Raw genomic sequence first — 24,628 nt, 5'->3', positions numbered from 1 at the left:
TCGGTTCTGTCCCAGCAGCAGCCGCAGCATCTCTCATCTGGCTGCTTCGACTTGTTGTTGAGTGAGTCAGTGTCAGAAAACGGACTCGGGGGGGGGGGGTCTGACTGAAAGAATGTCGCGCTGCAGTGCAAGTCTGAGCCCACTGACGCACTGCTGCTCCCACTTCACTGCTGAGGCGTCAGAAAACAGCAGCAAGGACCGGACACCTGTGATCTGCTTACGTGGGTTAAGATGAGTCAAGATGTGACGCCTTGAAACTCTGACATCATCACTCAGAAACTCAAAATGCTGCATCTCCTCACCCTGCAGCACAGCTGGAACCCACTCCTGCAACATAAATTCAAGAGCCAAATGAATGGAAGACGAATCATGATGACGCTGTGGACGTTCTCTCTGTGACAGAGCTTCATTTGCTCGGGGAAGGTTTCAGTGTTCGCATCAGGCTGCTACACGGAACAACCAAAGGCCAGAGGGGCAGCTGAGGAGGGGTGGTGGTGGAGCGGGTTTGGGGTGTAGGGAGGGAGGGGAGGGTGTTGGATGTTGTTGTTGAAGGGCCTCTCGACGGTAACTGCTGAGCTGGTACAGATTTGAACTGACATCCCTCTTGTAACAAGGCCACAACCAGGCTGACATCTCCTCCTGTCTGCAGCTGCTTCACGTTTATCTGTTTGTACAACTGATGCACCGCTCAGCTTTTATTTGTCATCTCGTCTGTGGCAGTTGTTGGTTTGTTCTACCCGATAAAAATAATCTAAGATTGGCAAAAAATGTTGATTTAAGTCAGCAAACAGGATGAGAGACCTGGCATCAAAAGAATTTGATACCAGCTTCTAGTACTTCAGAGAGCTGCTGATTCTTTGAACACATTTTATACTGTACCAAAATAAGTATTGGTGTTTCATACCCAGCTGTGCCACCATCAGTCATGGTTTAGTCCATTTTGACTGCTCATTGAGTTATTTTAGATAGCGGGATGTCTCAAAAGCATGGAAAGCTGGGAAAGCATGTTTTCCCTGGGCTTGCATGAGTTTCCTCCAGGTGTACCCGCAGCCTGAAGAAGACATGCAGATTAATGGGCAGCTCTAAAAATGCCAGTAGGTGTGAATGTGAGTGTGAATAATTGTCTGTGTCAATGTGTGAGCCCCCTGAATGACCAGCAACCTGTCCACGGAGTAACGCACCTCACGTCCAATGTCAGCTGGGATTGTCCTCTGCCACCCGTGCAAAGGATAGAGAGGTGTAGCTAATGATGGATGGATGGATGGATGGATGGATGGATGGATGGATGGATGGATAATAGTGTTACATGATATGGTTTAATAAAAAAACTGAGGCCTTTCTGACACACTAGAAGCCATTTCGATCTGTGCGCAGGAATGACATGTAGTTTAATATTCTGCTGGAGTGGATCTGTGTGTATATGTGTATCCGTGCCTGCTGGTGCCTGTGTGTTTACATACGTTGGTTTCCTTTGTTTTATTTGTCGCCTGTGGCCCGGGCCTCTGCCTCGTTCTACAGAGTCTGTCTCCGACGGCAGGATGCTGTGTGTAATGGGAAAAGGTGTTATTTCAAATGGAAAACTGGTGCTGGCTTTCTAGAACAGCCTCCAGCATGATTACTTTCACACAACTCCCCGTAGGGCCACAGGAACTACAGTTCAGAGCCGGTGAGTGGAAAAAGTGGAGGAGGGAGAGAGCTGACTTGAAACATGGCACTGTTTTTGTTTAAAAAGTAGAAATGCATTGTGGATATTCAACAGTCTGTTTATGTTCTGTTTTCCAATCCGTGTTAATTCCTCCCCGTCAGCTCCGTCCCGAGGTTTGTCTTCATTTGGATCTCAGATCTGTCTGGGACTTTAACTGTGATTAACTGAGATCCAAATAAGCTTTTCCTGACTCAATTATGCTCAGCCCCTCTGGGAGAACGTGTCCCTTGACATTTGAATCACAGAGAACTGATCATCTGCCTTCATCAACTGTGGGTTTAAGAGGCCCAGTGTTACACTTAATATTCAGTGTAATAACTGAATATTTACTTTGTACTTGACTTCGGAGGTACTGTACAAGCAACCCGAAATGACTTGTTATTTAGTCCTGTAAGTATTAAGCTTGTCCTTTAAAGTCCTATTTTGCATCTAATATTTAGGGTTGCTACTAAATGCTATCTTTATTGATAATTGGTGGTCACACTTACTCTTCAGCACAAGCTGCCCTCCTAATTGGCAACTGCCATTAACAACATGGCGGACAGCCGCTAATTGATTGATTTCTTGTGAGTTGTTGGTTGCCAGAAGGAGGTTATTTTGGACTCTTATGCTAAAAGGGATACCCCATTTTTTATTGTTGATCATTTGTTATATTAATCCTTTGGTCTAAACAACATCAGGAAATGCTGGAAAATTGTCATGTTTATTTTTTTGGTCCAAACCCCGAAGATGTTTAGTTCACAGTGAATTCAAATGAAGAAGAATTTAAAATTCTCAAATTTGAAAAGCTGCGACCACAGAATGTTTTGGATTCAAGCCAAAACATTTTAGAATGATTTTAAATGATTTAATGATAATGAAAATAGGAGCCAATTTAACATTTGGTCAGTCGCCTGATCACTTGATCATCTTTGCAGATGTGTCCTATGATTTGTAGACAGACAAACCTCCATCTAACAAATCAAAAGGTATCCCTATCAGTGCTGTTTCTCTGCCTGTTAATGACCTTGCCGTTGTTGTTGTTTTCCAGCTGAGGAAGTGGAGAGGTTGGCAGCGATGCGCTCTGATTCGCTGGTTCCGGGCACACACACGCCTCCCATCCGGCGGCGGAGCAAGTTTGCCACACTGGGACGTCTATTTAAACCCTGGAAATGGAGGAAGAAGAAGAGTGAAAAGTTCAAGCAGACCTCTGCTGGTGAGAACCAAAACACTGTAAACACAGAACTCTCATTATCACCCAGTTCCCCTCATCTGCTCCCTGTAGTAATCTGCCTCACTCACATCTCCCCCAGATGGCTGCTGTCCCGCCGTTGCACATAGCAACTGTAGCATTGATGAATGGCAGCTCAGACTGCTGTGCTGCAGAGCGGGGGGTGATCTAGAGGCTGCAGCAAAGATCGACTGTGTATGATTATAGTTATTTAAGACTGGTGAGGCACCAGGAGGCTTCAGGTAGGCTGCTCATGCTGCTGCTCCATCAACCAGAACATCAGCTGATTCAGCCTGGCTCTTGCTGGACGGTCTCTTTTTAACATGTTAAATGGTTAAAGTACAGATAAGGTAAGATAAACTTTGGGTGTTACAGCAGCCCAGAGGACATAATAAGTACGGAGAGATAAACCAAAAGAAAAAAATTACACTTATATATAAAATGATAGCATAAAATAGAAACTATATAAGAGCAGTGAGAGCCAAAGAGACAAAAATGACAGCAGTCATAGTCAGTGTTCTGTGGAAGCCCTGAGGAGCAAGTAAAGGATTTTTTTTTTTATGGTCTGATCTAAAATGTTTTCTCTCTTGTGTTTATGACTTGAGAACTGGTGAAAAAGACATTTTTGCCAGGCTAATCTGTTTAAGTTCCTTAATTTTTTTTGCCATCTCTGAAACTGAGAAAAAAATTAAAAATAAAAAAAGAAGTAATTTTTCACGTGTGAAGCAAGTGAACAAAATATAGTTGTTTTTTTTAAGGATTAAAAAAATATAAATCCCATGTGGTAAACAGGGATTTGTTTTTGTTTTTTTTTCAGGGAGAACATTTTTTTCTCCCCCATGTGTGAAACTGAGTGGAAAAGAAAGTTTTGGTTTGAGGTCCCATGGAGAAACGTGCTTTTAGTCCTATTTTGAACATGTGCTATTGGTGAACTTCAGCCTCTGGTGGTTAAAATAGATATTACAAAAACAAGCACTTGAAAAACTGCCTTAAGATTAAAAACAATAAAACAAGATACAAACAAATGTAATTACAGAAAATACGTCTTACAATTTTTTCTCATGCCAAAACAAAAAAAGCAACGCTCCTGGGGGAAAATTATATATATATATATTTAAGTTTCACACATGAAAATATTTTTATCTCCTGCAAATGTTTGTTTTAAAGAAAATTAAGAAACCTAGAAAGATAATCCTGGCAAAACTTTTTTTTTTTCTCACAATTTAGACCAGTATATGCTCACTTGTCCCTCAGGGCTTCCATAGCGTAAAGAAGTTAACGGTAAAGTCTGATAAATAAGAGAACATGTAACATAAAACACATTTTGAGTAGCTAATAAACAATTAAATAAGTTATAATTTAGAGTCATATTTACAGAAAAGAACAACACAGACAGAATGCGGTCATGTGGTTATAATAGTGCCTAAAAAAGAAAACAAAAATAATGATCTAGAGGAAAATGAAGCAAATTGAAAGGCTAATTTACATTAATCACACTCAGTTCAGACATCACGGCTGAACGCTGATAATTACAGCATTCATCAGAGATACAAACACAGCAGCTGTGGGAGAGTTGATTATGAATGTTCGCTGCGGCAACAAATGAGCTTTAAACGGTCATTGTCAGTGTGCCACAGTGTGCTCTGTGCAATGTTAGCCCCACTAGCTGAGGAAATTTGGATGTCGGTACATATGTCTGGCTCTCTGCAATCTGCACTCTGTAGTAAGCTGTGAAATGGAGTCGAGCGTTTGATTTGGATGGTAGAGATGGAAGCTGTTGTTGTTTCTCAGCTGGCTGAATGTCTCTACATCCTGCTCTCACTGAGAGACGCAAACACTCCGCAGAGGGGTGAGGAGAGACTTCCTACAGACAAGCTGTTCTCCCAGCTGTCACAGCAGGTGACTGGAACTTGCTTCCTCTCCCTGTATGCAAATGAACTCAGTATACATTCAACAACACAAACGCAGGTACATTTACGTGTCGTGAGCACCATGTGTTGAGAAAGAAAACGGGTTTGGTTTTTTAAAATAATGTACGTTCAGGGTTTGGCCCGGTCACTATGAAATGGCACGAGACCTAGATATTCTTTTGTTGCACATCTTTGAAGTTAAAGTCACGGTGATATTGGCAGAAAGGCAAGACTTGTCTAAGAAACCTGGTATGTCAGACGCACTTTCCTTGAATTAATGATAGAGCAATGATGTAAGCTTATGAGAAAATGACCATACTCCTTAGCTGATGTATGACCTCAGTAAACAGTTTCCTGATGAGTTTATGGTGTCAGTCTCTAGTTTCAAGTCTTCAACACAGCATGATGTGCGCTTTGTAATTTATGGTCCCATTTAGAATGAAATAGACGATAAAGCAGAGTATGCTTTGGTCAGAACCAATCAGCATATCTCCCCAGCTCCACCTCAGGTTAGTTTGGTAGCAGTCGTGGCTGTTGGAGTCACAGTTAGGGGGAGTTGTAAAATGTTCTTAACTGAACCCTCTGTTTGTTTGTAAAGAGCTTCATATTATGCTATCACCTTTTGCTGTAACCTTGAGCCTTCTACTAATTGGCTGATTGTTATCTCTCTGTGTTTTGCTGTGTATAATATTCAAATTTCCTGCATCCAACTATTAATGAATAGCACTCCAGGCACAGTAGTGGTAATGAGTGTCTGTCTCAGGAGAAGAGGTGAAATGAAAGTCAAATGATTCCTATCGGATTAATGTGGAAAGCATAGTGCAATAAACGGCTGTATACACGATCAGGCATGACATTATGACCACCTGCCTAATATTGTGTTGCCAAAACAGCCCTGCCCCGTCGAGGCATGGCCTCCACTAGACCCCTGAAGGTGTTCCCCGGTGGGTTCTGGCACCAAGATGTTAGCAGCAGATCTTTGAAGTCCTGTAAATTGTCAGGTGGGGTTTCCATGGATCGGACTTGTTTGTCGAGCACATCTCACAGATGCTCGATCGGATTGAGATCTGGGGAAGTCAACACCTCAAACACATTGTTGTGCTCCTCAAACCATTCCTGAACCATTTTTGCTTTGTGGCACGGCGCATTATCCTGCTGAAAGAGGCCGAAGCAATCAGGGAATACTCTTTCCATGAAAGGGTGTATATGGTCTGCAACAATGCTTAGGTAGGTGGTAAGTGTCAAGGTAACATCCACATGGATGGCAGGACCCAAGGTTGGGTGGACAGGGGTCAGCATGGGCACCCTGACTGGTCTGCAGCTATGCAGCCCCATGCGCAACAAACTGCGATGCACTTTGTATTCTGACACCTTTCTATCAGAACCAGCATGAACTTCTTCAGTAATTTGAGGGATTGGACCACACGGGCCAACCTTCGCTCCCCGCATGCATCAATGAGCCTTGGTCCCCCATGACCCTGTCACCGGTTCACCACTGTTCCTTCCTTGGATCACTTTTGATAGATACTGACCACTGCAGACCAGGAACACCCCACAAGAGCTGCAGGTTTGGAGATGCTCTGACCCAGTCGTCTGGCCATCACAATTTGGCCCTTGTCAAACTTGCCCAAATTCTTACGCTTGTCCATTCTTTGAGGACAACGTGTTCACTTGCTGCCTGATATATCCCACCCACTAACAGGTGCCATGATGAAGAGCTAATCAGTGTTATTCACTCCATCTGTCAGTGGTCATAATGTTATGCCTGATCGGTGTACATCAGGCTTTGAAAACTTGACATGACCCTCTAGTTTATAGCTGAACATGTCATAACAGAGAGGAGGAAAAATAGGAACAACATAACATCTTGAAAAGGAAAATTGATGGAGTTATAAAAGTGTGCAGACCTTAAGAGGGAGCTGGTGATAAACTAAAGGTAATATTAAGACAATCATTTTAGTCTTCAGTTTGCCAACAATACACAGGAGGATGTCCAGAAATATAACATATCTAATAGTTCATGATGCTAACATAAAGTGTCAGTGGAGGAAACACAAATACACCGCCTCATGTACGTGTGTCCAGATCTGCCGTGTGTAGAATACAACAAGTGAAAAGGAGGGTTGTTCTTAAAATATAGAAGATCAATCATTATCTATATCACAATAGATTCATGGATTCATGGAGTTACCAGATTATTGAAGTTGTCATGTAAACAGCATAATGCTACATGCTTTATCGGATCGAAGCTGATGTCAGATTACGAGAAATCCGATAAACACACCGGGTTTTTTGCCCTATATTCCGTTTTATTCACATGTGTACCATTAATCAGTATTCCTTTTATCCTTTTACGACTGCACATGAGTAAAAATGTCAAAGAAACATGATGTTGTTGAAGCGTGAGCAGGTGCAGCTACCGAGCTTGTACAGCGCTATTGCTGCTTGCATTTTTAGAGGTAAAGTGGCACGCACTGTCAACTTGTCGTGGGCCGGGGTCGTGGCATCCACGACATTCTGAAATTCTCCCTCCATCATGATCTGAGAATTCCTTGAGCACCAATCTCTCCCACCAGTCCCTGCTCCTAACACACAGCCAGCCAGGGAAAAAGAAACAGCTTTACCTCATGTTCTCAGAAAGAAATTCACCTATTTGACTGAATAGTGTAAATCCGTTTTTTTTCCCCCCCCCATTATCGCATTACTAAAGTGCTAGCAAACATGTCAAATCAGATTATTGTCATAACCTGATTTTTCCCAGTTATCGGATTATTGTGGTCACGTAGTCGGGCACAATGATGGAGTCAGATTCCTCAACAGTAATAAACGTTGAGAGTATCCGGTTGTTGTTGTTGTTGTTGTTTATTTGACGTCATGTCTTTTCTGCCTCTTCAGTGCTGGAGAGGAAAATGTCCACTCGCCAGAGCAGAGAGGAGCTCATCAAGAAAGGAGTCCTGAAGGAGGTTTATGAGAAAGGTGAGAAAATAAAGTCATCAATGAAATATGAAGTGCTGAAAGAACCACTTGATAAAGGATGTGTTGATTGACTTGATTTTGACTTTTTATCAAAAACATCCAAAGTTTTTCTTGCATTTCTCTGGTATTGATGTCTGGTGGTATCACTCTGTTAATATGGTTGGAAAATATCTGGATGGATAGATCAACAGATTGAAGCTTAGCTACTGAGGTCCGCCTGCTCAGACTCCTTAATGTACGCATTGATTACTTCATTACTGACTGATTTATGCTTCGAGACAGCGTTTATTTCCTGAACACTCGGCCCATTCACTGTCCATTACACGTGTTCTTTATGATGTTCAAACACAATATTTCTCCTCTGCAAACACCATGATAATAACTTAAACGCAGCAACAAGCTGCCTCAGTGTCAGCGATTTACCTTCCAGGAGGAAACACCTGCCTGCACAAAGGTGGGTTCCTACCTATAATATTCAGTGCTTAATACAATCGTGACACCCGATTACATAGTTCACATTATAGCAACAATATTATGGCTCCAACAATATATATACATTGTATACATTTCATGATGACACCATCATGTTGGGTGATCATTTTTAGACATTTGTTTTTGTATAAATGAATGATTCCATTGTATTTTTTAAGCATATGAAGAGTTTTGTCTGATTTAATAGTGTAACACAATTATTATTTTACACACAATTTTGCATAAATGTACCATTTCTTATGTTTTTTACAATTCATAGAGAAAATAAATTATTGATTAGCCAGTAAAAATGTTTATGGTTTGAAAACATTGGTTTGTTGCTCTAGCTTTGCCTGCAACTAATAGTTATTTTCATTACTGAATAATCCCTCAGTTATTATTTTGATTAAAGGTGATTAAAAGTTCGCCCAAAAATGATAACTCAGTCGTAACCTTAACATAGTGGAAGTTAAGATTTTATTTTTTTCTGGAAATCCATTTTCTAAGTCGAATCTTAATTGTTTTCCCACCTGTGTTTATGATGTGAGGACAGGTGGGTAAAACGATTTGTCTCTTGTGTGAAACCAGGCGATTCTTTTTCTGGAGAAAATTATTTTTTTTTGTTTGCTTTGTGAAGGTAATGGGATCTTATTTTTCAAGGAGAAAAAACGAATTGTTTTAATGTGTGAAATCGAGTAGGGAAAAAAGTCTTGGCAGAGGAATTTCTTTGAAAGGGTAATTTGGTGAGTGTTTGTTTTGTAATGAGGTAGTGGCTTCAGCCTCTTGTGGTCAAAATGAGAGTATGAGTAATGAGAAAAAATGAAAAGAACTTAGAAAGGTTGTCAAGGCAAAGCTCTTTTTTCTCAAGTCATAAACACAGGAGAGATTTGGTGTTGTTGATTTGTTTCAGCGCTGACGTAGTTTGTTGCTGCTCCATATTTTTATATGGAATTCGTATGGTTATTTGTTATATTTTTCTAAGGAAAACGCTGCCTTGTCTGCTTTTTATTTATCTATTTTTGCTGCTCTTCCTCCTGCTCATCCCACCACTCGGCCTGTATAGACGGCTCTTGCCCGGCTGTGCGAGAGGAGGTGAGGATGGAGAACGGGCGTTCTCCGGTGCTGGGCTCTAGCCTGTCAGAGTGTGAAGGTACTGAGCTGATGGAGGGAGCAGCTGCAGCTGTAGGTAGGCAGCAGAGCGTCGGCACCGTTGATGCCTCATTTCTCAGCTCATGTTGTGGTATCTGAATGTTTCATCTCATGGCTTCTTCTCCTCAGGCTCTCTGGACTTTCAGATGCCTAGTGAGGGTGCATGTCATCAGGACCACACCCAAAAATCCATCCAGGCTCCGCCCAAGAAGAAGTCCAGCGTGTATCCGGCTGAAAGCACAGAATCGACGCTCTCCAGACCTCCTATGCTACACAAACAACCTCCTGCGCTGCCACCCAAACCCTTCAACAGGCTACCTAACCACATTACAGGTAAGGTTGTCTTTATGCATGCTCATAATTGGACATGTGACACGTGTGCACATCTAATCCTCTCACTTCCCCCTTCTCTGTGCAGATGGCGCCCCAGTGAAGCTGCCCTGCATGTCAGTCAAATTATCTCCTCCTCTACCTCCAAAGAAGCTCTTGATCTCCGTACCTGCAGGGAGCATGGAGCCTCCTTCGCTCGCCTTCCAGAAGTGCCCCGCCCCTCCCAGCCATGCTCCAATGGGCGGGCACTCCCTGCAGTACGGGACTCTACCTGTCGCCCTCCACCCCCCCAGCCGAATCATAGAGGAGCTCAACAAGACTCTGGCCCTCACCATGCAGAGGTTTGAGAGGTGAGGATCACAACAGAAATCATCACACAGTATGGAAACCAGGTTACTCCTCCGGAATATCAACTCTTAATGTGCTTTGAAAAAATAGCTTTTATCAGTTTTGTCATATCGCATTCATCAGCCAATCAGATGGGTTGTTCCTCAATAGCTCATGAAGCTTACTTTAGTTCATTCTCTCAGCAAACAAACAGTAAACCTGAATCTTTAAAAAGACAACAAAAGATACTCAAAAACATTGTCAAGAAGAAGTACTACTTTCTATGAAATGCAGATAGCGTACTATAGTTTTAACAGTCAGGAAAAGACCATATCAACTGGCTGTGAAAGGAGTTTATTAAGACCCATACTTGTGTTTCTTGTTAAGCAGCTGCTTCTGGTGGCTAAAGTAATTATTACAGCAGCAAAGGAGGAAGTCAGGTGAAGCAGTTTAAAGAGGACGAGGCCAGGGTGTTCTCCCCAGCGACCACTGTGTCCCGAGCTTGAAACCAAAAGTCAACAGTGAGTTCTTTTACCAGCATAGTACGAATGAAGAGTGATGAAGGCCACACTGGGAGGAGGTTGAGGATGGCTCACTGGGTTGGGTCAAACAAACGAGCGCAGGACAACCTGTTCAGTCAGTTAGATATGAGGGAATGTCGCATTTCGAATGTGTATTGAAACAGTGATTGTTACTTCTGATAACCTCAGTACACTCAGGTTACATTAGAGTTCCTGCTGTGATGACTACAGGAAGAAAAACACTGTCACTGACAAATTATCACAAATGATAAAACACACACTCACACAGTCTATTAGATGCACACTGGTTACACCGCCTCTCCTCCAGCAGCTCACTCCTCCTCATACATCAGTATGATTGGTTGCCTGTCTGCTGGTTAATTTGCTACAAACCTGGCACTGCTCGAGGGCGGTACTGCGGGTCATGGAAAGCTTAGTGATGAGCTGTTTGGGTGTATACAAGTTTATTCTTCACAAATCAATCTTTTATTTCACCGCTTTGATTCCGACTGAATGGCCGCAGGTTTTTTCTCCATTAGCTCCTCCTGAGAGTTTGAGGCCAGTGGTGGATCCCTCAACATCAATCATGTACATCACACACACAAACAAACGGCGGCTCTCCTGTTATTTCACAACTTCATGCGACACTGAGCCCACACCTCTGACCTTTGGCCTTTTCCCTGCAGCTCCATGATGCACGCCGTTCCCACGGTGATGATCGAGTGCAGCGACGACAAAGAGAATCTCCCCAATGAGGCGGACTACGAGGACCTGCCCGGTATGTACAAGGACGAGGAAGAGGAGGAGGAGGAGGAGGAGGAAGATGATGACGACGAAGAAGACGACGACGACGACGAAGAGGAAGAGGATGATGAAGAGGAAGATGAGGATTTGTTTACAAGTGGGTGTTTTTCTTCAGGGTAAAAGCATCCACCTGCTCCACACTGTGACCAGAAATATGTTTCCAGCATAATCTAACCAGCCCTGTTGTTGTTAGTTATGACATATAATATGTGCGTTATGCATGTATAAGCACATATGTTAACATGTGTCCATATGGTTGCACTCGCACAAACATCACACATGGCTGGAAGCTCTCTTAGCTACAGTTTGTCATCAGAGATTTGAAGTATTTAACACAGAAGCATGTGTATAGTCTCTTTACTGTATTCATTTTGCAAGAGTAATAAACATATAATATCAGGGTTCGTACGGGTGCTTGAAATCCTTGAAAGTGCTTGAATTTCAATGTTGTGTTTTCAAGGTCTGAAAAGTGCTTGGATTTTAGTTTAAGTGCTTGAAAGTGCTTGACATTATAACTGTGTCTTTTACAAAATTGGGATCAGACTGGATAATTAATTTCTGAAGTTTTTGCTATTATAGAATATAATTTTAGATGTTTAAAGCATAATACAATGTACATAATTGTGATAAAAAGTGAAGAAAAAAATCACAAGTATATATATTCCTTTAGATACGTATTTTACCCCAGCAGTAAGGTGCTGGAAAATCTTAAAAATGACCCTTAAAAGTGCTTGAAAAGTGCTTGAATTTGACCTTGAAAAATGTGTACGAACCCTGTAATATGTAATACGTAAAAAGAGGAAAAAAGGAGGCTGGTGAGAATAAAAATAGAAGACAATTAAGTTCTACCAACGTTTGGATAACACTCTCTCAATGTGAGGTGAGCCTGAAATGAACAGTTGTGTTCTCTAATGATATTTACGTCATATTACACTTTTATGACATGCATTGAGCTTCAGGGTAAACAAGCAGGTACAGAAGACATCATCGTTATCTGGAATCTAATCTGATCACGGGAGAAAGACGACACATATCTGGATCTGCCCGTCTCTGTCGAGTTATGATGGGTGCTACAGGAAACACTATGAAGACGGGAGTGAGAGATCACCACAGTCCAGATCTGCGTTTGAAAGCCAAAAGCTTGCACTAACACACAACACCCATTTTGTTCCTTGTGTCATAACTGAAGGTACACTGGCCATGAAGGTTTTAAGAAAGGACTCTCTGGCCATCAAGCTGAGTAACCGTCCATCGAAGAGAGAGCTGGAGGAGAAAAACATCCTGCCGCTGCAGTCGGATCAGGAGCGACTCGAGTCTCGACAACAAACAGCCACCAAACTGACTAGGTGAGCCCGCGTGTGTGACCCTGTGTGAGCTGTGATAGATGTGACCTGGCTGCTAAAGAGAGCGGATGATGGATGATGAGTCATCGAGGAGAGAGGAGGCAGAGCTGAGATTAAAGCTGAGGAGCAGCTACACGATGAGCAGACATGAGGGAAATGGAAAGTGCTAAGAGTACAGTGTGAAGTGTGATGGATGAAAGGTGCTGTGAGCACGGGAGACGCAAGAAAGATTCCCAAGGCAATCTCATAATGTGATCTCTAGAATTATCAAATTATAATTCAGAGTGAAAAATGGAGTCAAGTTTTTTTTCTTTTTGAGAGGATTGTTCTTCTCATGTGTGAAACGGAGTGATTATTTTCGTACTTGAAATAGAAAAAAAAATATTTTTTTCACCTGCGATATTGAGAAATTTACATTTTACATTTACATTTTCATTTAGGCAGACGCTTTTGTCCAAAGCGACTTAAATTTTCAAATTATGATGGAACTTCCAGAAAATTCATGTTTCCTTCCATTCACATCTGTCACAATTATTTGAGAAGGTGGAACCAGATGACTGAACTGATTTGTTCCAATTTTACTTTATGATGCCCGATGTGAGCTGCACTAGAAAAATATAAACCTCGCAAATTGAAATTAAATTATTTCCACAGTAAACCAGGTCTGCTAAAAGGGGCTGTAACATACTGTTTGGCTGAAAGCGTATCTCCTACTGTGTCTGCTTCATTTAATCTCATTTTGTCTTCCTGTCACATACTGTACATAAATCTTACATTAAACGGATGGAAAAAAAATAGATGACGACTAGGAATCCAGACATTTTCTCTTTTGGCCAGCGGGCAACAATCCACCTCAAGATGCTGTGGGCTGGAAAACATTGGACAATTAGCTCTGTGTCACATCGATCATTTTAGTGTATCTCACCATGGATATGGGGAGTGAGTTAGATTTGTATAACTCCTCTTATGAATTGCTTACAATTGATTTGTGATGATTAAGTCACATTGGTGCTATCTACCTTAAGACACATGTACTGTTAATCAGTGTTCATTGGCTGTGAATCAGAACACCCACCATCTTCCCCCTCCTCTGGCTTCTCTTCTGACCCTCTCAGTAGTAACAGTCTCATGCTCTCAGCATCTTTTTACTGCCACTGCTCTCGCTCACTATCAACCATCTTACCAACTACATGATTCACAGCCCCACCTCAGCCTCAGTGTCTGTAAATTCACAGAAATACAACCTCATAAAAAATGTCACAAGCAGTCAGCTCATCTCTCCAGAACAGCAACATTTCTGCCTGCTTCTTTTTTTTTTTTTATTTCACATGAACCCAGTGCGATGATGAAGAAACGCACAAAAGACGCTCTAAAAATAGATTTCCTGAAATAGATGTGTCACTATCTTTTTCAGGCGTTTGAGTCAGCGGCCGACAGCAGAGGAGCTGGAACAGAGAAACATTCTCAAACGTGAGTAACTCTGCATACAGTGAGAGGGAACAGACATATTGATCGTCAGCCCGTGTGATGGCGCTCTCTTTGTTTCTCCTTTCTGCCAGCTCGAAACGATCTGGAGGAGCAGGAGGAGAAGAGGGAGATCAAGAGACATTTGTCTCGAAAGGTGAGACGGAGGTGGAGTAGGACACCGAGTGGACATGCTCAGATGTGTTCAGATGTTTAGTTCATGACCCGGCTGGAAATATAATCATGGTGACCGAACTGCCACCCTTCAGATTACAGCATTTTGAAAAGATGATCGTATTATCTGTTACATCATCCCCTCATTCTGTCTCTGTGTGTGTGTGTGTGTGTGTGTGTGTGTGAGATCATCTCCATCTTTGTGACAGCCTCAGGACTGTTGTCCCACAGTAATCATGTTATTTCATTATATGTCATGATGGATGAAGCCACTATTCCACTGCAGAGAAACAGTCACTTCATTGATTTTTTTTTTTTCCCTCACCTTCCAAACCTCAATTCCACTCCAACATTTTTGTGACAGTCAACTTTGCCGTCCCCTAAACATTCTCTATTAATTAAAGAAAATTAAGACTAGCATTTGTTTTTTTTACAGAAGACTAGCATTTTTTTTTTACAGAAGAAAAAGGAATCCTGCCCGAAAAGTTTTTTCTCCTCAGGGGAAAAAACATGAATAATGACATGAATAAAGAAAAAGGAAATGATCCTAGATGAATGTTTGCCCACTTGATTTTACACATGAAAAAAAAACTTCAGCCCGATTGTTTGTTTCTTGTGTCTTCACAGTCAAGGGTTTTATTTACTATCCAACTTTATTCATACAAAGAAAAAACATGAACAAGAATCCATCCGTCTCAAACATGACTCAACATCGGCCATCCTTTCTGCAGACGCGTGTTCCCCAGCGTGCGTGTCGCAGAATGCTGCGTTCGACTTGATAACAATTGGACTGACACAACTTCTTTCCTGCGTCCTTTAGCTCAGCCAGAGGCCGACAGTTGAGGAGCTGAGGGAGGCGAAGATCCTCATCCGCTTCAGCGACTATGTGGAGGTCGCAGAGGCTCAGGACTACGACAGGAGAGCAGACAAGCCATGGACTAGGCTAACTGCTGCTGACAAGGTTAACTTAACACACACAACAGCTCTCAACAATTCTTCATTGACTCTGGGTTAAGTTGGTCTGTACTGTAAGTGTTTGTTTGTGTGTTGTTCAGGCTGCCATCAGGAAGGAGCTAAATGAGTTTAAAAGCACAGAGATGGAGGTGCACGAGTCGAGTCGTCATTTTACCAGGTAGGACAAAGTTATGAGGCTGTTCAATTCATCACGTATGAGACAATAATCTAGGAAAAGTTTTGTCTGAAGTTTTAGGCTGTCAAACATCTTTTTATCAGCAGGACCAAATATTAAAGTTTGTCCAGAGGGTGGTGCCAGAGGAAAGGTCATGCTGTTAAATGAAAAGGTTTTATCTTCTGTGCAACGGCCATTTAAAGGAATCCCAGATTACATTGTCAGACTTGACTCAGCCTTTATCAGTGTAAGCTGCTCATTGTCTGCCTCAGCGGTACCTACACTGTGCTTCCGTCACATCATTCAGAACATAATTATGAGCAGCCGAGTGTAAAAACTCCTAAGTTCAGAGTCAGGGGATTTCTGGCTTCTGCAAAATCTCCCTGCAGAAGCTGCAAACTGCTTCAGAGGCATCAGCACAGCAGCAGTGTTGTGTAATGAATTGGTTTGGTTTGAATGGAGCCATGAATTGCAATGCAATGATGGCTGTCAATTTAAAAGATAATTTTGCAAGTCAAAGTTGCAGTTTGTTGTAAGGATAGTACCATTTAGTTTTGTATGAAACCGCTCAGTGAACTAGATTTCTTAACTCACACAATAGTCTGTTGTCTCTATGGAAGCCCTGTGGGGTAAAAGTGTTGTTTTGTTTTCAGGTGATCAATTTTCCAAATCTGATCTAAACTGTTTTCTCTCCTGTGTTTATGATGTGAAAACTTGTGGGGGAAAAAAATCTTTTACCAGGATTAGTAGGCTCAAGATTTTTTTGTGAAAAGTGAAAAGATTTATTTATTTATTTTTTTCTACGAACCAAAAGTCAGTAGAGAAAGCAACTTAGATCAGACTGGACAGATCCCTAGAAGAAAGAAATTGTTTGGCCAACATTCAAACAAAATCTGCAAAAAAAAAAGGAAAAATAAAAATGTATGCTTGTTTCCATAAATTGTTGTAAAAATATTTATAGGAGAATTTCTATTTTCATTCTGAAACAAAAAAGAAGAAGAGATTTCAGGTGAAAATAATCCTTTTTTATTCGGCTAATTTTTCACTCACTCAAACATTATGAAAAAAAATTACTCAGTTTCACACAAAGTAAAAAGGATCTGGAAACATATTTTTTTACTCGGTCTCACATGTTTGTTTTATTTTCCTGCCATTTTTTCCCCTCAGTTTCAAAGGAAAACAAATAAATTAAACATGGCAACAATCTCATGTTTTTTTGGCAAGTGTAAACAAGAGAGCTGTCGGCACTGCAGCCACCTTTCATACAAACGCAACAACCTTACAGGTACATTTGACTTAGATGTCCCAGAATGCAGCGCATTGGCTTAATAACTTGGCCTGTTGGTGATGCTTGAAAAATCCGGGGATTCGTCCTCTGTGTTTGTGAATATCTGTAATCAATTTAGTGGTAATCCATCAGTTGTTTTATGATGTTTCATTCTGGACAAAAGTGAAACCTGCCCTGAAATTGCTCAGTCTGAAGCTGCACTGCCTCACTTCGTTGTCATGGTTTCTCTCTGCAGGTTTCATCGGCCATAAAATGACTGAGTCAGACCTTGGACACGCTTTTATACTCCCACAATGAGCCTCAAGTGTTCAGACCGCTACCTGCTGCCCTCGTACTGCAAACTGCTCCTCTTCCAGCGTCGACTTCAAACTGACAGACTGGACACAAACACAACCTGTGAGCTGCGGCCTTCACAGGAAGCAGGAGCAAACACTTCTAGATGGATCAAACTGGCATCTCCACACAGTGGAGATTTTAAGGACTTCTTGATATTCAAAAGCTTTTATTTGTCATTTTTTATGATGAAGAGGTGGTGATTTGTTTACTTTGCAGCACTTTTGCTTTTGGATGTCAAACACAGAATCTGTGCCAATTTTCGAGGATAAGAATGGTAGGAGGTGAGGATGGGACTTTTCTTTTTTTAACGCAGGGATTGATTTCTTGCCTTTCACCATGTTTCCACTCTCCTTTCTCAACTGGACTTTATCTTTCCTTGAGGGTGTGCTTGTGAGGGCACCGTTTTATTCTACATACGACATCTCAGTGACCGTTTATCTAATTTATCCGGAGGAATTGAAATATTTACAACAGCTTACATTGTTGTCGGCAGCTGAATTGTAAGCCAAAATGTTGCAAAGTCCTTATCAAAAATCCACCAAATTCTCTCTGCAAGCCAGTAACAGTAAACAATGAAGCTCTCCTAACACATACACATCAATCAACTGAGCAATAATTTCAGATTCTTTTCCTCATCTGTTTATGGGCTGCATTCAACACCTTTCAGACTTCAGATCCCCATTTTAAACCAAAGCAACTTGACTTGCTGTGGAAGTCACAATCTTGAATGCATCCTAGAGTGACTACTGTCCAGAGTTCAGTAACGCACTGTGTCACTGTGCCTACAGGATTGTTTACAGGGATTTCAAAGTTGCCAAATTTACTCATCTCATTTGATACAGAATCGTTTCTGTAGACACAGTCAGATGTTGCCGAACTTTCTGCTCAACTACAACAAAGTAGACTTTGTTTTTTAATATTTCATATTTTATTGTCTCAGATGAAACTTAAACGGTACAAAGTCAGAAACCCTGCCACCTTGTGTTTTGTTTTCTTCTTTATTGTTTACAGTTCACGAATTTCAGTTTTGACTGTATCATTGGGAGAACTGTTGTGTGTGTGTTATGACTGTGTCTGAGTGAGTGTGTGTGTATGCCTACATACAAGCGTCAGTAACATTACTGTCACTTGTATGTTTAAAAGTGTTTTGGGAGGAAAATATTCTCAGAATTATAAGACTTGTACAGATCAAAGAAAGTTTTCAAATGTTTTTTGTAAAGCAGAAAAACTGCATGTGAGTATTAATTTATTGTGAGTCTTCTATGATGTATGCAGTTTCTTAAAGAAAGAAACTTATTAAAAAATAAGTTAAAGCTTCTTTGCCTTTTTGTGCCTTCACACTTACGAACGTCCACTCTGTTTCGAAGCCGTTTTCAGTGTTCGGGTCCTTTCCACTTCTAGATTATCAGCTGGGAATTTTCTCGTCGATATGATAAATGGCTCTCATCTCTTCAATAGTAGCCAGTGATGAATCCCTGCTGATTGTACGGCACAGTCTGTTCAAGTCCCTCATGTGGCTACACAGCATGCATCGGAGTGCCACAATATTTGTGCCAAAGGTCGATAGCTTTAGTCACAATAGCGTCTGTGTTCTCCTGCGGTATCTGGAAGGGAAAGGTTAAAGTGAGGGTTTATAAGTGCACCTGCTATGAGGACATCAACAATGATCACTGCTGTCATTTACTCACATTGCACAGAAACCTGACAATGCTCTCAGGCCGGTTGATGCCCATCAGTATGATCTTGTAGCTGAGCAGAATCTCCAGCGCCACAAACACCAGGATCTTACAGGAGCCACTGATCACCTTGTCCCACACCCTGAAAATAATGATAGTGCTCAGTGACGGGTGTGGAGAATATAAGCTTCGTAAGTTGTCTCGAAGGATATTTCAATTCATGCAAAGTGTGTTTATGACAATCGTGTCCTAGAATTCAGACAAAACAAGAGAATAAGGCTGTCTCTTATTTCAACTCATATTTGTTCTAAGCAACACATTTCAACATTCATCTTTGACTAGGCATGTTCGTTTCTTTTGGTAATCAATTTTCATGGCGTTTGTCTCTTCTTTTGGGAACAGCAGGCATGGAAAGTAATCTGGTGATCAAGTCTGATCTAAATTGTTCTAAATGATGACACATTTGAGAAAATGAGTGAAAAAAAAAGTTTTGGCAGGAGATTTTTATTCTTATTTTGTACAGCTCAGTTTCATTGTAATGGGCCAATTAAAAAAAGAAAAGACTTGGCAGGAGTTTTTTTTTTCTTTTTAAGTGTTGGACTTGTGGTGCACTTTAGCCTCTTGTGGTCGAAATAAGTATTGCGAAAACAAACTTGAACAAACTTTTTTGTTCACTTTGTTTCACACATGAAAAAAGGACACAATTTAGATCAGACCCAGAATCAGGATCACCAGAAGAAAAGAAGGCTGTGCAGGATAATTTGTTGTAAGAAATGGCCAGAATCTGAAGGCAGCTCCAAAACATCAGGCAGCAGCATAATCTCTTACTGCTGCTAGCTACTTGTAGCTGTCACAATTAGCTGCCATTAATCATGCAGCAAACTGAAGTTTTAACAGAGTCATGGCAGGAATTGATCGTCGAATCTGACAAAACGATCATCTTAAAGATACATTTGGTGTAGTCGGATCTCATCTCAACTCAGTGGCAGAAATTTGGTTTGAAGATTTTTGAAAAAAGCATCCTACATATTATCATCCACAAATAAATAAGTAATAAAGAATAAAATAAGAAAATCTATGAAACCTTGCTGTGTGTTGGCTGATATGCTGATCAGGTAAACTGACCTCTGCAGACTGGACTCAGGCAGGCAGCCAGCGAAGCAGCGTCTGAACCAGAGGCTGTAGGGCAGCTGAGCGATAGCTCCGCTGATCTTCAGATGGTTCAGCAGTCGAGGTTCCTCCTGACTCAGATAATGCTCCAGGCTCTTTGGCTGCACATGAACATGAACAAGAACAAGAGGAGGACACAACAAAGTCTTAATTCACAGTGACGCACATTACAAAATATTGTGATCCTGAGTCGTCCTCCTCCTCAGTCATGAGAACTTTGTGACATCAGTTCATTTTAAAAACTACATTTGAATGAGGATTCATTATGTTTCATAGCTTTTTAAAGTTGAATGGCATGATGTTGCTCAAAATGACACCAAGGTTATAAGGAGAATCCTGAATACTTGCCAATAAAACAAAAAACTTAAATTAATTTCACTTCTGTTACAATAAGGACCACTTTCACACCCCTTTAAACATCTGGCTTTGTAGCTGTTGCCCTGGAAAATAATATTTATAATATAAATTGAAATCATATCATAATCAATTTTTCATAATTTTCTGCTACATATTGAGGCCGTCCTTAGAGAATTGAAAACGACTCAAACAAGAGAAAGTCTGACTGTTCCAGTCAGTGGACCTTATGTTGAGAATTTTTCATCAAATATTTTTAAGGTAAAATAAAAAAATAAACCTTGGAGTTCAAATTGCTTTGAACAATATTTTGGTGACATTCAAGGGTTTTTTCCTTGAATCTCATTGTAACACTCACCAGGTGGGGTATTGAGTCTCCAAACTTTGTGTGGAACTGATTGACAAAACACTTGATGAGCCAGTAACAGTCGACAGGATCATCTACGATCTCCTCCATGGCTCGACTGATGGAGAGGAAGTCCTCGTTCTCTTCATCCTGAGACAACATGTCAATAATGTTACAGAACCAAAGAATAAAGAAAACAGAGAAATACAAGTATTGGCAACCTGAAATGGGAGGTGTAAGTGGTGTCTTATCACAACATTTACAGAACACAACTATATAAACTGCCATAGAAATCAAATGAGCTGCAGTGTGCCTTGTATCTGAAGTAATTTTATTTGATCACCTATTTCTTTAAATGTATGAATGATTCATTACATGAAAAAATGTAAATATGAGTGACACAAAAACAGTTCAATTTTTTTTTTTTTTCAAAGCCCAATGTCTTATGGATCACTCACATTTTGATCCTAAAACATTTCACTTAGGGTTGCATCTGTATCAAAATACTACTGTCCTCTATGAGGCTTTAAATTTGAGGCTTTTTAACACCTATTTAAGATCCATTTTTACCAAATACATGGCTGATTTTGGGACTTATCATCATTACAGGTGAGTATAAAGACAATTCGTAGCTATGTGGTATTTGAAGAGGTAGGTGTTAGGTAAAAACATAGCTGTTGGAGTCCATTAAGTGATTTACATTTTGCCAACATAAGAGTGCCAGTAGAAATTAAAAAGATTGGATGAGCTCCTGTGGCAGGTTTAAATATTTGTTGCATTAGAAATGTGGACTTTCACAAGCAAAAACTTGATTCATTTTGATAAAAAATAAAACAAAAGATGGATTAGTGAAATTAAATAAAATGTTTGTGACAACGAAAACTTTTTGAGCTCTTAAATTTATAAAACTGCATTTAAGACTCTTTAAGGATTGAGGCTTCAGCTGGTGCTGCTGTTCACCATACATCATCTCCAGTTTTTATGTTGCTTTCTCAGCCTAAAATACGACAATATTCCTCTTACCGGGGCAGAGGTCTCTGAGCATCGTGGGAGCACCTGGCTCTCCAGCTGGAACATGCGCAGGTATACTTGGGTGGAGGGTGTGGAAGAGTTTATGTATCTCATCACCTCCAGAGCCTCCATGATATCCTGGTACTGCTCCTTCCTGTAGCCTCCCACCAGAAAGTGAGAGTCACTGTGCGGTGGTAAGATTCCTGCAGGAACAGGAGAGTCTGATTGTTTAATGCTACACCAAGAGGTTTATACATAAGAAATCTCATTTCATCCTTTTTACATGCAACCTCGGAAATGCAAGTCATTATAGTGACATATGTGATGTTTGCATGTGTCTTACCCAACAATACTTTCCACACATGGATCCTGTACATGGAGGGGAGAGGAAACCTCTGACTGAACGTGCTCAGCTTTTCCAGATCTGTTGGAAAATACAAACATCAGTAACAGGACAAATACTGACAAAATGGAACAAGAAGATGGGAATAATCTGTGGGACAATATATCAAGGAAAAATCTATTTTAATGTGTTGCTGATACCTTCTGAACATATTTCTGCCTGTACTAGTGTCATTAAGATCACTAATTGTCTGGGATAAAAGTTTGAATAAAAAGAAGAAGTGTTTTGTTAACTCTAGGCTTCAGCTTTTAAGATTTTAACCAATGCAATGTATTCTCTATTCAAAAGGTCAAGCTGAATAAAAAGTTTTTTGTTTCCCTAAAATGTGTCAAATGTAAGTCGGGTGATAGGACTGTAACTCACATTTTCTAGTCATGCCCCTGACTGCATACACTTTGGGACAAGATATTTCAATACAATATGGGATGCAAAGATAGAAGGATGCATTGATTGTGGTATATTTCCAGGTTTTTATCAGATTCATTGCGAATATCCGCATAAGTGACTTAAAGACTTCAAACTTTTTACTCGCCATTGTGACAGTTTCTCTGCCATAAGCATTGGCAATACCCCTCTTCAGTTGTATAACATAGATTTATTTGTTCACCCTTCATTTATGCAGGGCAACCTTATAATATATGATTTCCTTCTTAAAAGATCGCGTTTCACCTAAAAGGGGGTTAACTAAAAAAAGACGTGTCCTACCTATAATGCAATGTATCTGAACAAAGAGTAAGATAAACGATTCCAGTATAATTTAGTGCTATTTTGAGAGTTTCAAACATATTAGTTGAATAATATTGTGAATTGCAATCGTTTTGGCCAGGATGACCGCAACATGAATCTTCATATCACCCCAAGCCTTGGCTCCATCATATGAGTTCGAGTATGTACTTGGAAAAGATAAGATACTGTACCTTTGTCCCTCTGAGTATGCTAAGATTTGGGGTCCCTCTTTGGATTATATAAAGGGACAGGGTGCTTAATAATGTATCTATTCATGTCTGTGTCTCGAGATACATTGTCCACCTCACACTTGCTCCTAGAATCTCTGTGTCGGGTACTCTGTCAGTGTATGTGCTTGTTTTTTTATCTTGATCCTGTGAATACTCTACTGGACTTTTGGTCACATTGGGTATTACTTACTTATCATATTTTAACATGCATGTCCATACACCACTGTGCCTTATATTTTCTGGTATTTTCTTTCTGGGTAGGGTCTGAGTTTGTACTGTTGTTCAACTATTGTTTCCCTCTACTTTTTGTCTTGTATCTGTATTTTGTGTATTGGAGAAATTAAAAATAAAGTAATAAAAATGACTGCTCATGTGACAACCTGCCAGCCAATTTCAACCAGAATGTAAACCATGTTTAGACAGTTATATTCCCCGTGTGTTGGCATTTAATTGTTACCTACCCAGAGGATTATCCTTGAGCAGTATTTCCAGTGATTTCTTCTCCTCCACTCCTCTGAAGCCCACCTTCTCGTAGTATGCAGAGCGGAAGTTTCTCTGAGGGTCGTCGGCCATAATTCGACCGGGTCAGTGACACCTACAGAGCATTTCCCCCAAAAACTTGTCAGGTTACATTAGCTTTGGCATTAAGGGCTAGACTCTTGTCTTATGTTGGTATTATTTAACTTGAAAGCAGATGGGGCAGACTGGTTTATGTCTTGTGAGAGCAGCAACAAATATGCAGTTAGCGGTTAGCTTTATGGGGAAAACTCCACCAGTGACAAATCCTTCGTCGATGACACGCCGTTTAGTCCTTAATTTAGAGTCATTAAAATACGTTTAGATTAGCAGAATGATGTGACAATTGTTAAATAAATTACTAGCTAGTCTTACTTACCTTGCTCTGGTGTTTTTCGTGCATAAGCTGTAACGTTATTGCTTCACCTGACAAACCTAAATCTTTAAGTAAATTTAGCAAACAACATAACTTTAGCCAACGAGCTAACGTTAACGTTAGCGAATACGAAGCGTTGTAACGGTAACGCTAACGACAAGACCATCCGGATTTAGTGACCTACAGGTGGACGGTCTCATAGCGCTACGGACTAAAACCACATTTCCAAAAATGAACTGACTGCGATGTCTGTCTGCTACATGCTATGAACGGTTGTTTGTATCGAAACACTTCCGGGTAAGACTATCGAAATAAAACACACGTGACAATAGTTAACATGGCGCACTTCTGTCTATCATTTGATACTGCTTATACCAACTCTTCAGTAAAACTGCTGTACATAAAGCAAATAAATGCAAAAGCTCTCAACTGCGCTTTTATTTTGAAACTGAGGTTTAGCAAATTAACCATTGAGTTCTAGCCGTGGTCTACTGTTCGCTTGACCAAGGTCAAAAGATGAGCATCTGACTCTGTGAGGAAACATCCTTTACAGATTTAATTTGTGTTTCCATATAAAAGCTTTAAATCAAAGTTTTCTGGTAGTAGCTCTGAAGTTTCTTAAATTGGCATAGCTAACAGATGTCTAAATTGCACATATTTTACAAGCATCAAACCCTACATGA

General features: G+C 40.6%; 2 protein-coding genes across 5 annotated transcripts in view; one reads left to right on the top strand and one right to left on the bottom strand.

Moving 5' to 3' along the window:
• Nucleotides 1–18,450, top strand: part of phactr1 (phosphatase and actin regulator 1) — a 39,707-nt gene extending 21,257 nt beyond the window's left edge. For 2 of the 3 annotated variants that reach the window (XM_030433526.1, XM_030433524.1), the window contains exons 2-13: nt 2,736–2,900; nt 7,721–7,801; nt 9,336–9,458; nt 9,551–9,754; nt 9,840–10,101; nt 11,286–11,500; nt 12,593–12,749; nt 14,161–14,216; nt 14,306–14,367; nt 15,205–15,345; nt 15,440–15,516; nt 17,037–18,450. In XM_030433526.1, the coding sequence (XP_030289386.1) occupies nt 2,736–2,900; nt 7,721–7,801; nt 9,336–9,458; nt 9,551–9,754; nt 9,840–10,101; nt 11,286–11,500; nt 12,593–12,749; nt 14,161–14,216; nt 14,306–14,367; nt 15,205–15,345; nt 15,440–15,516; nt 17,037–17,052 (1,559 nt within the window). In that variant the 3' untranslated portion in view covers nt 17,053–18,450. The remainder of the gene's footprint in view (nt 1–2,735; nt 2,901–7,720; nt 7,802–9,335; nt 9,459–9,550; nt 9,755–9,839; nt 10,102–11,285; nt 11,501–12,592; nt 12,750–14,160; nt 14,217–14,305; nt 14,368–15,204; nt 15,346–15,439; nt 15,517–17,036) is intronic. The other variant, XM_030433525.1, reaches the window with a different exon arrangement.
• On the bottom strand, nt 16,517–24,267 carry tbc1d7 (TBC1 domain family, member 7). 2 transcript variants are annotated; one of them, XR_003985968.1, is made up of 8 exons: nt 23,949–24,267; nt 23,515–23,648; nt 22,038–22,118; nt 21,707–21,897; nt 20,696–20,833; nt 19,898–20,084; nt 18,826–18,955; nt 16,517–18,741 (listed from the first exon to the last, which is right to left on the bottom strand). XR_003985968.1 is itself a non-coding variant. In XM_030433538.1 (8 exons), exons 2-8 carry the CDS (start codon nt 23,624–23,626, stop codon nt 18,655–18,657), a joined length of 885 nt encoding a protein of 294 aa, XP_030289398.1. In that variant the 5' UTR covers nt 23,627–23,648; nt 23,949–24,267; the 3' UTR covers nt 16,517–18,654. The 2 variants fall into 2 exon arrangements, 1 of the variants encoding a protein (XP_030289398.1); XM_030433538.1 differs by having other exon boundaries at nt 19,939–20,084.
• Nucleotides 24,268–24,628: the final 361 nt, after the last annotated feature.

This window comes from Sparus aurata, chromosome 11 (genome assembly GCF_900880675.1).
Source record: "Sparus aurata chromosome 11, fSpaAur1.1, whole genome shotgun sequence".
Classification (NCBI taxonomy): Eukaryota; Metazoa; Chordata; class Actinopteri; order Spariformes; family Sparidae; genus Sparus; species Sparus aurata.
Note: the sequence above shows the minus strand (reverse complement) of the source record. Positions and strands in the feature narration are given on the sequence as shown.

Excerpts from the sequence above, each read along its gene's own strand:
- tbc1d7 (XM_030433538.1), bottom strand. The coding sequence starts at position 23,626 with ATGGCCGACGACCCTCAGAGAAACTTCCGCTCTGCATACTACGAGAAG. Across the intron at positions 20,834-21,706 it reads GCTCAGAGACCTCTGCCCCG|GATGAAGAGAACGAGGACTT; the intron begins GTAAGAGGAATA and ends ATGTTGTCTCAG. Across the intron at positions 18,742-18,825 it reads TTGTCAGGTTTCTGTGCAAT|ATACCGCAGGAGAACACAGA; the intron begins GTGAGTAAATGA and ends TTTCCCTTCCAG.